The sequence below is a fragment of the Amaranthus tricolor genome, chromosome 2 (genome assembly GCF_026212465.1).
Source record: "Amaranthus tricolor cultivar Red isolate AtriRed21 chromosome 2, ASM2621246v1, whole genome shotgun sequence".
Classification (NCBI taxonomy): Eukaryota; Viridiplantae; Streptophyta; class Magnoliopsida; order Caryophyllales; family Amaranthaceae; genus Amaranthus; species Amaranthus tricolor.
In genome coordinates this window covers 14822701-14837227 of record NC_080048.1, presented here as the reverse complement: position 1 = coordinate 14837227, position 14527 = coordinate 14822701, and the positions used below count along the sequence as shown (strand labels likewise).

The 14527-nt window shown below is 30.4% G+C and overlaps 2 protein-coding genes across 2 annotated transcripts in view; both read left to right on the top strand.

Moving 5' to 3' along the window:
• Positions 1 to 7673: 7673 nt before the first annotated feature.
• Positions 7674 to 8421, top strand: LOC130806611 (GEM-like protein 4). Its single transcript, XM_057671755.1, has 2 exons — positions 7674 to 7881; positions 7976 to 8421. The coding sequence occupies exons 1-2, from the start codon at positions 7674 to 7676 to the stop codon at positions 8389 to 8391; spliced, it is 624 nt and encodes a 207-aa protein (XP_057527738.1). The 3' UTR covers positions 8392 to 8421.
• Positions 8422 to 13337: 4916 nt separating this feature from the next.
• Positions 13338 to 14527, top strand: part of LOC130806881 (GEM-like protein 4) — a 2447-nt gene continuing 1257 nt past the window's right edge. Inside the window, exons 1-2 of the mRNA XM_057672106.1 lie at positions 13338 to 13718; positions 13816 to 14048. Coding sequence (XP_057528089.1) covers positions 13493 to 13718; positions 13816 to 14048 — 459 coding nt within the window. The 5' untranslated portion in view covers positions 13338 to 13492. The remainder of the gene's footprint in view (positions 13719 to 13815; positions 14049 to 14527) is intronic.

Below are 14527 nucleotides of genomic sequence, written 5' to 3'. Positions count from 1 at the left end.
CAATCAAAACAGGATCAAGTAAAGATTAAAACATGAATAAGAAATAAATTTTATGTGAAAATATCATTTTAGGGCCTAAACAGAAATAAAATAATGATCCACCTAGGATTTCTCTATATATGGAAATTCAGTTTGAATCCGACTCTAGCCCGATGTGATCCGAGGAAAATAATCCGATTCGAGTCCGAGGAAAAAGTTATCCGACTCCGACTTTACAATCCGAGTCCGAGTTAAAGACGGACCGGAGTTGGACCTGATTAAAAATCCGACACTCCGACTCGACTCTGAAGGAAATCCGACTTTGAATTTGACTTTTACCCCAAAATTTTGTTTCCTTTAAAACTCTAGAAGTGACTAATTCATGATCTCTCTCTTACTAATTGTAATTTTCGATTTTGAAAAACTACTTGGTATTTTTATTTAGATTAATCAATCAAAATACGACAAATCAAATCAAGAGAAATAAAATACGCTAAATCAAAATGCGAGAAAATTTTGTTCAATTGTAGTAGTAGGACTATTTGTCTTGTTAAACTTGAATTCAAGGTACATATTTTTTGTTAAATTGTATTTGAAAAATATTTTGCTAATTTTTTATGCTTTAAAATCATTAGTACAATATCACAAGGATAAAGTTTGATAAAAAGCCGACTCCGCATCCGACTCTGTTGGAAGTCCGAGAGTCCGAGTCAAGGCAAACTTGGAGTATTTATAATCCGATTCCGAGTGGAGGCGGACTGAAAAAAAAAGTCTGACTATTATCCAGAGCAAAGTCGGAGTATGTATACTCCGAGCCGAGTCCGGCCCATTGCCATTCCTAGTATGTAGTATCATACCATACAATACCATCATACTTAGTACATTCCAAGCAGTAGGCTCCGGGGGTAGATGGCATACAATCCATATCGTTACTCCTTCTAATGAAAGGTCATGAGGAATGTTGTTAAGGAGACCCAAATAGAAAGAATACAAAAACCAACATCTTCTAGTAACAAAGGTCATATAGAGTCAGAGTCATCAATCTAGTATCCCGCACAAGTTTGATGTGTGATTAGCTTCCCCACAAAATTGTCTAGTGGCAATGTTATGATTTCCTGAGCCTCTGCTAATGTTGTAGCTCTAAGACCCCAATTTTTTTTTCTTTTTTTTGGTATACATGTCATTAGTTTTTAAACCTTTCCTTCATTAATTTGTAAACTCTTTTCCAAACGAATCACATTTGTTAATGATTTGTGTGAACCTTGTAAACATACCCTGACACTCGTTAGGAGCCATTTTGAATAATTCACATTGCCGTTGCTGAAAATATTGATCTTAGTATTCCTGACTTAGCATATTCCTTCATTAATAACTACGAGATTATCCCATGTCTCCTTCATACTTTTGTAAGATTTGTTTTTTTGAATTCATCTAGGCTAAGGACGCAATATAATAAGTTCATAGCACGATACATCTTGGCCAAGATTTATAAATCAGTTTGAGAAAATTCACTTTCATTTTTTAGAGCTGGCCTTTCTCTCTTTGAGTGCGATCTTCATATGTATCTTATGAACGTTTTTGATGATTTTTCAAACCTCAATATCTTGGTCTATGATGAACATCTTCATCATAACGCACCATTGAGAGAAGTTGTCTCCATTGAAAGTCGAAGGACAGTAAGCAGATCGTCCCTGAGCAAAACCTCCATCGTTAGGATTCATGATGACAACGAAAGTTTGAAATCTGGCTTAACAGTGAATAAGGCTCAAATAAAAATTAAAAGGATCACACTAAGAATCCTGAGTAATTATACCAAGTATAGTGAATTTTCATAATATGTGTTTCTGGAGTCATGAAAAGATTTTCCAAGAATCCTGAGTAATAAACACCTAAAAACTTTTCTTAGGCTTTTGTTTTTCTCTTAAAGAAACCAATAAACTAGTTAATCAGAAAAATTAAGACGGAAAGAAAATGTGACAAAACAAAGAATGTAAGGATTTACAATTTAATTATAGTTGGGAGTTTGGTTTGATTAGATTTGATACTATTGCTATGGATGCATATTTCTCCAATCACAAGTTAACCGATTCAAGGTCCATGTATTATCTCTTTTTAAATGACTTATTCACTAGAATGCATTGTATATGAATGTTTATAACCAGTGTTAAAGCAAGTGCCAATAATCTTAATAATGACGTTAACTTTAAACATATAATCGAACATGCTTTGTCTTGTACTTTAGAGAGGGTCGATAAAGATGTGTCAAATATGGGTGGTTTAAGGTTTGGAACGGTTGATGAGAGTTGCTTGATCAAAGCAACAAATAAAGAAGCAGAACAGTGAGTGGCTCGACCAACCGCTCGATAGAGTGAAGTGTTGCTCGACCGGTCGAGCGGTGTTGGCTCGGTCGAGCAATGTGTGCAGAACAAGCCAGTAGCTTCTCTGGAAGCTCGCTCGACCGAGCGAGGTAGTAGCTCGGGTCGAGTGGAAGTTCAGCAGACTACTTTGGATTCTGTTTTGGTCAGAATGTGAAGTGACTATGCAATTATTTCGTGCATTACTCTATTGTTTATTGTCATAGTTAATTAGCATGTTAATGTAAGTTTATGGTGATTTATGAGGGAATACTAACAGTGATGAATATCTTGGCTATAAATATGATTCATCACTCATAGTAACACACACCACAAACACATATATTGTTGAGAGGGCTATTGCATTGTTAAAAAACTTGAGAGTGTTCTTACTTTGCTTTAGTATTTGTGATCTTGAGAGATTGTTCTCAAGATAAAGGTGGTTTATTATACTTGTAATTGTTGAATTCATTATAATAAACTATATTTGAGGGGGAGGTATTCAAGATACCTCATAAACACTTGTGTTCATTTTGCATTTTATTTTTCATTTGTTTTTCTTTGTTATACCTCTTTGAGGCTTGCGCTTTCAACCAGAAAAATATTTGGATGTCTGGTTTTCGATTTTTATGCATTATATTTAGCATGATAATTCTATCATCAATTGCAATAATTTAAAACAATTATCACAGGTTCTATATTTTATTTATAATTGCCAAATGATTGAACTTTTTCCAACTGATTTTCTTTGACCACCTAAAGAGATTGAACATAGAATGATTGCATACATCATTAAGATTTTCCATACTCTCACTGCATAAAAGTCCCAACAATCTTTTCTAATAATCGTCTTGCATGTTTCACAGGCATTACTCGCGTCACCTTAGAAACACCACCTCATGACTCATCTGGATTAACACGTACGCATTACATGTTTGACAATTTGTATAAGAAATGGTATAAAATTCAGAAGCAGCATGTAGGATCAATGTCTTTTCTACCAATTTTTTATTGTAGTTTTTCTTTCGGTATGGGAGTGAAACATAATCACATGCCTAGAACAGTAAGTAGACCAGGAGCGCCAATTGATCTTGCGCCCTGAAGCTAGATAAGGCCCATAACGAAGCTTATGTACCTACAACATCATCACAAAGTTGCTTTGCCAACACAAAAGCTTCACACCACAATTTCTTTTCCACATTCCTACAAAACGAACAATGAAATTTGGAAAAATAAATTTAAATTGTTTTTAAATTAATATTAAAAAGTAGTGATTTTGCCTGATTTTTAAATTAAGATAGAGTATCTTGCCTAGAATTAATATTAAATCCAACTCAAAACCTTTGGTTACTTTATTCGTATTTGAAGATCGGTATCTTAAAGTTCTCGGTGGTGTACATAAGCAAGGTCTTGTTGGTCATATGCAATATGTAATCTATGATTTCTATAACTTTATTTTATAAGTTTATTTTAATAAATTAAAGTCACATTTAGTGTGATTTAAAACATCAAATTTCATTGAATTACAAATTAGCGAGTCTCAAGGATTTGACTACCAACTTCGTCAAACTTGACAAGTTTGTAGGAAATAAGTTTAGGAGATGACAAAAGAAAATGCTTTTTCGTTCTATTAACTACTTTAAAAGTTGCTTATGTTATAAGTACATTAAGACCTAGTGAGAAGGAATATGAGACTGAAAGACATCTATGCAAGGACTAAATAGGATAATGATGACTTCATCTGTAGGGGTCATATTCTCAATCGTAAATTAATAACAACAAAATAAAAACAATTAAAAATATAATACTACTTTAATTAACAATATATAGTACAAAAAATGGTAATAATCGCAAACTAATAACATGAAAAAAATAATAACTTGACCCCAGTTTTAATATTTATTTGATAATTTCAAATTGAGAAAGATTCGTTTAAAAATTAATTCAATTTGTCATTTGCATGGTAAACTTCTTATTCTTAAGTTTTGAAATGAAGACAGTTTGAATCTAAATTTTTAGAGAGAGTAGATTTTAATATTGTTGTGCGGTTTTTATAAGAAAAAGGGTTCAAGGAGCATTTTTATTATTTCATTAAAGGGTACACCGTGAGATGTTATCGATACATGGGTTAATATAATTATTAGCTTAACTACTACTTATTTTGAAGTAATTTAACTGAAAACGGTTATTAATTCACAAGAGTAGGTTTGAAGGTATGAATAACTAGCTTGCATTTTTTTTTTCTATTGACTACTTTTTATGGTAGTTTTTTATTGTAATTTTTCATTCGTTTTTGGGAAACATATTCACATGCCCAAGGCTAGAACGTCAAATAGGGCTAAATTCATGTTGGTATTTTGATCACAAATTGTAGATTGCATCAGAAAGTTGCTTTTCCAGCACAAAAGCTTTGTGCTAACGCCTCAATGATTGCCATTATTCTTTCCTCAACTAACTTCTCTCAAGTCTTAACTACCTCAATTTCTTTTACATTACAAAAACTCCACAAATTTTGTAATAGAAATTTAATAAACTTTCAAAATATATAAAAAAAAATAGTTTTTTTCTTTATTGCATGACCATTGTAAAATTAAGGAAATTTTTGACATTAATGCATACAATAATTTCTCATCCCCTCAACATACACAATCTATACCGGTTTTAAGAACCAAACATACTTTTTTAACTTGTTATTATCCACTAAAACTAGGTTAACATTAGGGTAGTTTTTCTTTATTCTTCCTTTTTTTGTTGTAAACTACCTTAGGGTAGATTTTCACTAGCTAAGTATCTTGATATTTCGATCGAAATAAAATTTATTCTATTATTATCTTGGCACCCTGTTTAAGGAGAAGTTTAAAGTCAAATTTAACATAATACAATTATGTCGCCAAAAAACGCTTTTGGACGTTATGTCGCCAGTTAAGCTATTGTTAACAACTTGAGCCCAATGTGACACAACCAAATCTTTTTTATTTGTCATCATATAATGTTCTGATTTCTCAATTTAATATAATAATAAATAACATTTTAAATAATAATAAACAAACAAATTAAACAATGATAATTAGTTAAATCTTAAAGGGAAATTTGCAAAGAAACACTTTTTAAAACCACTTTTTGGTAAAGAAACACCTTTTATAATTTTTTTTGTAAAAAAACACCTTTTAAGAGACTTTTTTTAAAAAAAACACCTTAAATCAGTTTCCGGTGACTTTTGTCAACTTTCCGGCGTTGACTATGCCAGTCAACGCCGGAAAGTTGACCAAAGTCACCGGAAACTGATTTAAGGTGTTTTTTTTAAAAAAAATCTCTTAAAAGGTGTTTTTTTACAAAAAAAATTATAAAAGATGTTTCTTTACAAAAAAGGGTTTTAAAAGGTATTTCTTTGCGAATTTCCCTAGTTATTATTATTATTAATTTTTTTAAAATTATTTTTTTAATTTTTTTTTATATAATAATAAAAATAAATTTTTTTTAAAAAAAATAATATTAATAATAAAAATAAAAATAAAAATAAAAACAAAAATTTTAAAAAAAGTTAAAAAAATTTTAAAAAATTAATAATAATAATAATAATAATAAATATTATTATTCTTATTTTTTAAAAAAAAAATATTTTTTTAATTTAATTTTTATTTTTAATTTTATTATTATTATTATTTTTTTAATTATTATTATTGTTATTTTATATTTTTTTATACTTTTTATTTTTTTATTATTATTAAATTTTTTAAATTTTTTTTAACTGTTTTTTAAATTTTTTTTTTTATTTTCATTTTTATTTTTATTATTAATATTATTTTTTTAAAAAAAATTTATTTTTATTATTATATAAAAAAAAATAAAAAAAATTTTAAAAAAATTAATAATAATAATAATAAGGGAAATTTGCAAAGAAACACCTTTTAAAACACTTTTTTTAAAGAAACACCTTTTATAATTTTTTTTGTAAAAAAACACCTTTTAAAAGACTTTTTTATAAAAAAAAACACCTTAAATCAGTTTCCGGTGACTTTGTCAACTTTCCGGCGTTGACTGGCATAGTCAACGCCGGAAAGTTGACAAAAGTCACCGAAAACTGATTTAAGGTGTCTTTTTTTAAAAAAAGTCTCTTAAAAGGTGTTTTTTTACAAAAAGAATTATAAAAGGTGTTTCTTTGCAAAAAAGGAGTTTTAAAAGGTGTTTTTTTGCAAATTTTCCAATCTTAAATGATAAATTTCATTTCAATTAAAACATAGTTGAATATAATTGAATAAAATTTGCATTTGTAATAGCTCTTTTTTTTCTTTTCCCCATATAAGTACCTTATTTGTGTTGCAATTAATTATTTTTTGTATTTTTCTATTTTCTTATACAACTTTTTTTGTTCTAATTTACTTGCACCAAAAGACTTTAGTGCAAGTATTAAGAAATGTCATTTTTTTCGATCTACTGATTTTAGGTAATCAACTAATTATTTAACTCTTAATTATTGTGGTTTTCCCATAGTTGAAAAAGATATTTTTAGAGAAGTTTGAAATATAATTAATGTAATTACAAGTCAGAATCCTAAAGTTGAGGAGAGCTTTTTACCTACAAAACTGAAGTCATATTGTGTCAGGAATAGCCTTCATTAAGAAAGCAAAAGTTGTTATTTCTTGCACAAATTGTGTTATCTGATTCAAAAGTATGATATACATTGCAATGTTGTTGATTCAATTATGGCAACAATATATATTATTTGACATTCACACCTCAATCCTGCAACCATAGACATCACCACACATGAAACCAACTCCCAATACAAAAACACTTAAACAATACTCCTATAAATACAAGCCTATTTTTAGTAAAAGAATTTCAATTATTTAAGAATGATCCTACATATATTATTTTTCAAATATTCTTTTAAAAGGGTTTTATTATAGGGAAAAAAAAAGTAACAACTGCTGCCTACTCAAAAGCTATACCACTCAACTTATCCGTCACCTGATGCCCACTACGTTTTTTTTTTTTTTTTTTTTAAATTTCTTTTTTCTTTTTGGTTATTAACAAGCACTTCCTAATTAGGAAAATATATTTAAAAGAATTATATCAAAAGGGATTAGATTTATGAAGTCCCTCTTTATAGGAAAGCAAACCGACATTGTGTAATCTTCTTGAAAAAGAAATAAAAATAATCTAGTGCGCTGATCCTAGGATGACTCATTGCCACTAAACTATTCTAGATTCTGTCTCCAACTTGCTTCATTTCTGCTATAAATACCATTTTGTTCGCTCCACTAATCACCATCACTTACAATCTAACATATACTGTTTGTTACTTATCGAGTTCAACAAACAAAGTCTAATTAAGAAATGGAAGCTAGAAATTTGTTTAAATCAGTTCGATGTATGTTTGGAGATGAAGTTCTCAGAAATGGGTTATCAACAATTACAGCAGAACACTTAAACAAATCTATGAAATTAATAAAGGCACAATCTAGCCTTGTAGATGTCAGTATTTCTAACAAAATTCAGAAGAAGAGTAAAAAGGAATCAGTCATTAACACCATGAAAAAACTTGGTATGTCATCTTTAATTTTATGAATCCATTTTATTACTTAATTTAAGTTATTGTGTAATAATGTAACTAAGTAGTTGTTGCACTTGTTGAACAGCAAAGGGGAGTTTAGGAGCGAAGATATTACAAGGAGGGCTGCATAAAGTATTCAAGCGGATATTCAATGTAAGTGAAGGCGAACAGCTTTTAAAGGCTTCAACATGTTCATTGTTCACCACAGCGGGACCCATTACAGGACGCCTTTTCGTGTCCTCTAAAAACCTTGCGTTTTGCAGTGACAAAGCTATAGCTACGTATACTTCTCCATCAGGGGAAGTATTAAGATACCATTACAAGGTTGTGATCCCTCTAAGGAAGATCAAGAAAGCAAACCCAATTGAAAATGCTGATAAGCCTTCTAAGAAGTACCTTCAAGTAGTCACTACTGATGATTTTGAATTCTGGTTCACGGGGTTTCTTAATTACAAGCGAACTGTCAAGTGCTTATATCAAGCACTCTCCTATGAAGCTTAATTAATTAGATGAAATCAAGTGGTAGTTGTGAGAGGAAATTACTTATTTCCTACAGGATTAGGCCTTGTATATAGACACAGATATTCACCACAAATTCTGATATGTGATTGCCTTTTGTATTAGGGTTATAAATTGATCAATATGGTCACAATTTGAATGTAAATATAACTTGTACACTTTTGCAATAATTATTAAATGCAAAAAATGCTTACAAGTTGACTAATCTGTTGTTGGCAAAATGGCAAGGTTCCATGTAGCCAGATTATGATTTCTTAATGTTACTTTGTTAGTGATGTAAACCTCAGAATAACGATTACATTGATGTTTCGATTCATTATTCTCAATTCCTGAATAATAAGTTTTGTGTCCAAGCACTCAGGCAGTTGAAATCTGATGCATACTTATGTTATCAGCACTACTGATCGAATTAACCAAAATCTGCTAACAAGGGATATTGTGAGCAAAAAAAGTGTAAATATGGACAAAGAATATATTGGCTGTAGAGAGTGTTGTTTTGGTTGCTATAAGTGTGGTAGGTTATGCATTGAACCTCGTGGGATTGGCAACGTTGGTAGCCAATTTTGTAGAGTCACTTGGACCTCCAACTTATGAGCACGTAGTAGAGTATAGTGAGCGAGCACAGTGGCTTGCTATGACTTTACGTATGAGCAGAGTGTGGGAACTGTTGTATGGACTGGTAGTGTTACTTAGCTCAATTACATCACCTCATTTTGAGACTACATGTCAAAATGGTTCGGTCTACATGTCTAGAGTAATGGTTCGGTGTTTGAAGTATGCTGTGATGTGTACTTGTTTTGCGCATGCCAAAAGTGTCATTTGTAGGTTTGTGACTCAACCTGGGTGGGGGCACTGGCAGGTAGAGATTTGTTCTCTCTACGGTATGCTTGGATCAACTGTTGTGTTTCTTATGTACGGGAATGATACTAAGTGCTTTGTTACATCGGTTGAAGCTTGGGTTGTGTTCGTGAGTTTGATTATGTCTTGATCTCGGTGATGGTTATTTGGGATCAACCTTGGTTGGCTTTTGTGTACTACGATTGTGTGTTTAGTGATCAGGTACTTGATGTTCGGGAGAAGCACAATGTGGTCAGATTTCATTCTGAATGCACGTACATGAAGATAGAGGTAAAGAAGGTAGGATGGTCTGATAGTTCTAATAGATTCTTTACTCTGCTGGATTCATTAGCATAGGCCCTTAGGGGCGGTGTGAGGGAGCCCACAGGTGGAGGTGTGCACAACCTCAAGGTGGAGCTTGCCTCGTGTACTCGTAATGCAGATGGAGCATTGTGAGTGAGCTTTTGATGCTAGTTGAGCGTTATGAGTTGTTATACTTTGAAACGAGTATGTGATGGGTCATAGTTGAAGACTTATCAGGATGGGTCTTGGTTGGAGACTTGTCGGGATGTATGGCTTATGATTGAGCTTTGCATTAGGTTTGGCTTGAGAATGGTTTTGCTTCACTATGGTTTGATGATTTAGTGGTTGACTACGTGTTCTCGTCAAGGTGGAGATTGTTGAAATATAGTGTGACTCGAATAGCAGTCCGCGGGGCGCGGAGTACCTACTGCCTCAGGTCCGCGGGGCGCAGAGCTGCTTTTGTTTCCACTTCGCGGCTCGCGTAATGGCGGTTTCTTGGCACGTTTTCGGCCGGTTACTCTTAGTCTTTGACGGTTTTTTATATTTTCTTAACCCTAATTTCTTTTTATTATGAGGTATACTATATAAAGGCCGCATGTAATTAGAATTAGCATAGGATGCAATGTAAAACACAAAGTGAGGAAAACTAAGAGAGAAAAAGCTTGGAGAGCCATTATTGTGGTTTCTCGTGTTCATCTTGTAATCTCCCGGTTTATAGTGAAAAGTTTATTCTCGGTACCGGTGGATATAGCTATCACGTTGATAGTGAACCACGTTAATTTCTCGGTGTGATTTTCTTTATTGTTTGTTTGAATCTTTATTGTTTCCATTATTGTTCATCGACCTTGCTTCCGCTGTTGCACAACAAACCTAGAATATTTTGAACATTTAATTAAAGTGTTTCTTATTAACATTTAATTATATTTCCATGTGTCTTTTAGTTTTGTTCAATTTGATTTGATTTTTATTCATTTATTTTCCCGTAAGGTATTTTTTTGGTTTTGCATTGACCAAATCTAACTTTCTAAGCACATCCGAATCTCAACTTCCAGTTGGTATTTTTTTTAGTGATACACCTCCATTTGTTGAAATTATACCGTATAACCTATCTGATATAGCATAAACTCATACTTGACATACCTATACACGTATTTGATATACTCTAAACCCATATTTAACATACCCTAAAACCTTACTTAATATACTATGAGCTCTTACTTAACATAGCATAAATACCTACTTGACATACCATAAACACCTACTTGACATACCATAAACCTATACTTGACATACCTGAACATTATTTGACATACATACTCTATGAAGTAAGTGTTTATAATATTTAAAGCACGGGTATTAAGTATATTTAATAGGTGTTTGTAATATGTCGAAGTTTATGATATGTTTATGACATGTGCGCAAAAATAAAAAAAGAATATGATAGTAGGACGGAAGAAATATATTTTTACAGTATTATGTAATATTCCCTCTGTTCTTTAAAGAAGTTTCCGTTTGTCATTTCAGGGTACTATTTGTTGTTCTTATAAAGAATCTTTCTATTTATATACGAAATTTGGACAAATATAACCTTATTCATCCTTATTTTTATATTTTAATAATGTTCTCGTATTTCTTCTACTAACTTCATTTTGACCTTAGAATATTTCTTGTGGTCCCCACATGTTTACCACTAACTTTGTAAAACCATTTTTTTACTAGTTGTGGTCCCGTATTTATTCCTCTAATAGTTCGTTAATATTTTTTTAATGTTTATGGTTTCTATTTTTTCCTCCATCAAATTTATTATTCAATTAAATAATAAATCCATTATTTAAAAAGATTCTATTTTTTTTAATTCTTGTGAAGATTCAGAAACTTTATTAAGAAATGGAACGAGTAGCATATAAAAACATAGAGTGCCTTATTTTAAAATTTTCGAATATTTGTTATTGCTATTAAATATAGTTTTCTTTTACCCAAAAAAAACATTAGTAGATAGAATTATAAAATAGGTAGTTTTAGCAATGTAGTGGAGGTAGATCAAGCAAGTCAAAACTTGCGCCAAGCACGACGATCATGGACAAGCTCATGTGTCACCTTGTCATCAATGACTCATTTGCTGATCCAACTATACACTTTCATAAACCGCGTCTCGCTGAATCTGGGTGGCCCTTCAATGACTAGGATCTTTCAAAGTTACACATCATCAAACATCACAAACTAAATAGTACTCTAATGCATATCAAACAATTATTTATATAAGTTATCAGAAAATTAATGGAACTAAATTTAAAATAATTATAATTGTCAACTAATTAATGTTAGAGTAATAGCAAATTGACTAATTATATCACCTGATCCCTTTTCAATTTCTATAGAATTAAGGTTATGTAATTGATAATTATAGTAACTTATGGTATTATTACAAAAACCAATGTTGTTCCTGATAATTTTAGTTTTTTTTTCTTCAACTATACATTATATAATTTATCTCTTTTTCCACTACATCAATGGCAAATAAATATAAGCCTTTAAAATCATATAAAGATAAGGTACTTATGCATAAACTAAATTTTAATAATAATTATTAATAGGCTTTTGCCCCCTTGTAAGCTAAATACTATTAATTGCATCTTAAAACTACCCTCAGAAATGACCCAGACAAAAAACATAGATTGAGTTGGACTTATTATGCTGATAATGTTAAAAGTAAAATGAAAAGGACAAGGAAATACAATATTAGAAAAATAGAATAATAAAAGTACAATTATTAAATCATTATTAATGATTAATCACCTTCTATAGAGCCTTGTTATTGCTTTCTATTAGCTAGATATAAAAAAAATTAGTCCTAAAATAATTATAAAAAAAAGTATATTACAATTATAAAGTACATAAATAACACGTAAATTCAATAGAAGTATTTCTAATACATAGACAAACTATGAAAAATATATGTGAATTATACATAAATTATTGGAGTCTTTTGAGTTTTGACAATCATTAAAAAAATGAATGATATAATAATTAAAAAATTTCAAGGTTATTGTAAAACAATGTGAGAACGAATTTTGGTAGTTCATTTATGGTAGGATGAGGATCTTACATGCATCTTCATTTTTACAACCAAAATACCTACCAAAACAACTTCATATTTTTTACATTGTTTATTACTTTACATTTTTAGTAGATACTCTAAGGCTTACAAATCTAACTATATCACATTAATAAAAATTAAAAAAAAATTTAAAAAAAAAAAAAAAAAAAAAAAAAAAAAAAAAAAAACAAGAAAACCTGTTTAAAAGAAAGATCATGGGTGGCATCAGAAAGGTATTCTGCCAACACAAAAGCTTTCATGCTTACATAAGAATGATTCAAGAAACAACTCCTACTCCCTTGTTTTTACACTAAATATACTGTTGCTCAAATAAGCCCTGGCTCTACCATGGATTTAAAAATGTTTATAAAGTAATTAAAAAATAAAACTATATGAAGATTTTTGACCTTATTCTCACTCTAAAGAAAAAGATTGAATCTTTTGACATAACTTTTGGTTACCAAATCAGATTTAGTTGTATGGAAGCATCAACTTACTTAACAAGTAATCTTAGTTTTTTTTTTTTTTTTTTTAAAAAAAAAAAAAAACACATAAACAAGTCATTGTTTCAAATTCTAGCTAGTTTTCCACACAAAAATGTTTAAACCTAAATAAAATTTGAAAAACATTAAAGTCTCCACATCAGCATTATCTTATTAAATGATGATCTCCTATAAATACCTACTTAGACAAACTTCCTCCTCACCACCAAACACTAACACTATTTTGTTAATTATATTCATCTTTTCGAATACTTGCAAGTTTCAGATAAATATTAGTAAAGAGACATCATAATTATTACAATTGTATTGATCATTAAATATAATCCAAATAATTAAAGCAAAAATGAATGCTTCTCAAGCTTTTAAATCAAGGAGTATGAAGAGTATGTTGGGAGATCATCTCCTTAGAAATGGATTATCAAGATTAAGTTATGATAATCCAAGGAAAATATCCACACTCAAATTATTACCTGCACCTTCTTTATCATCAACTCAAATTCATGGATCCTTAATAACCACTTCCAAAACCCATAAACTTGATTCACTTTTTACCACCATGAACAAGCTTGGTAAGTCTGATCCTCTTATTTTATTCACTTTTGACCACCATGAACTTTTTATGAATTAATCAGTAATTAATTAGGGTGTTTCTTCATGAAAATGCAGTGAAAGGAAAATTGAGTTTAGTAGGAGGAGTTGGCAAGTTATTTAGAAAAATATTTAGTGTTCGAGAAGGAGAAAAGTTGTTGAGAGCTGCTCATTGCTGCTTGTTCACAACGGCCGGTCCCATTTCTGGCCGTTTATTCATTTCAACGGAGAAACTCGCTTTCTGCAGTGACAGACCTATCGCTAAAGTCACCTCTCCCAGTGGAGATCAACCTCTTAGGTTCCACTATAAGGTATACTTCCACTATTTTTCTTTATTTGATTTCTTTTTTATTTATCCATTTTTATTTGTATAGGAGAAAATAAAATAATTTCATTAAATTAATCAAACACATACCATTATATGTCTTTTCTAAATATGCTATAATGTTGATTTTGTGGTAAAAATAAAATAATTTTATTTAAACAAATAACTACATATAATATATATCTTTTCGTTCCTTCTTAATCATCATGTTATATGATATATATTATTTCAAAACCAACTCGCATTGTACATGCCATTTTTTAAATTTTTTATTGTTACATAAGCTTCCAAAATTTATAATGTGTTAAATTCAAAATTGAGATTACAACAACTAAAACATTGTTTACAATTATGTCGTCCATGTTTGACTTTTTAAGATCACCATTATAAATATCTTTAAATAAACTACAATGATTTAAAATGTGAAAATATGGTATAGAACTTAGTTGATATATTGATTAAATC

Bases quoted from the DNA above. Each gene is read 5' to 3' on its own strand.
- LOC130806611 (XM_057671755.1), top strand. From the start codon at position 7,674: ATGGAAGCTAGAAATTTGTTTAAATCAGTTCGATGTATGTTTGGAGAT. The intron at 7,882-7,975 runs GTATGTCATCTT...CTTGTTGAACAG, and splicing joins TAACACCATGAAAAAACTTG to CAAAGGGGAGTTTAGGAGCG.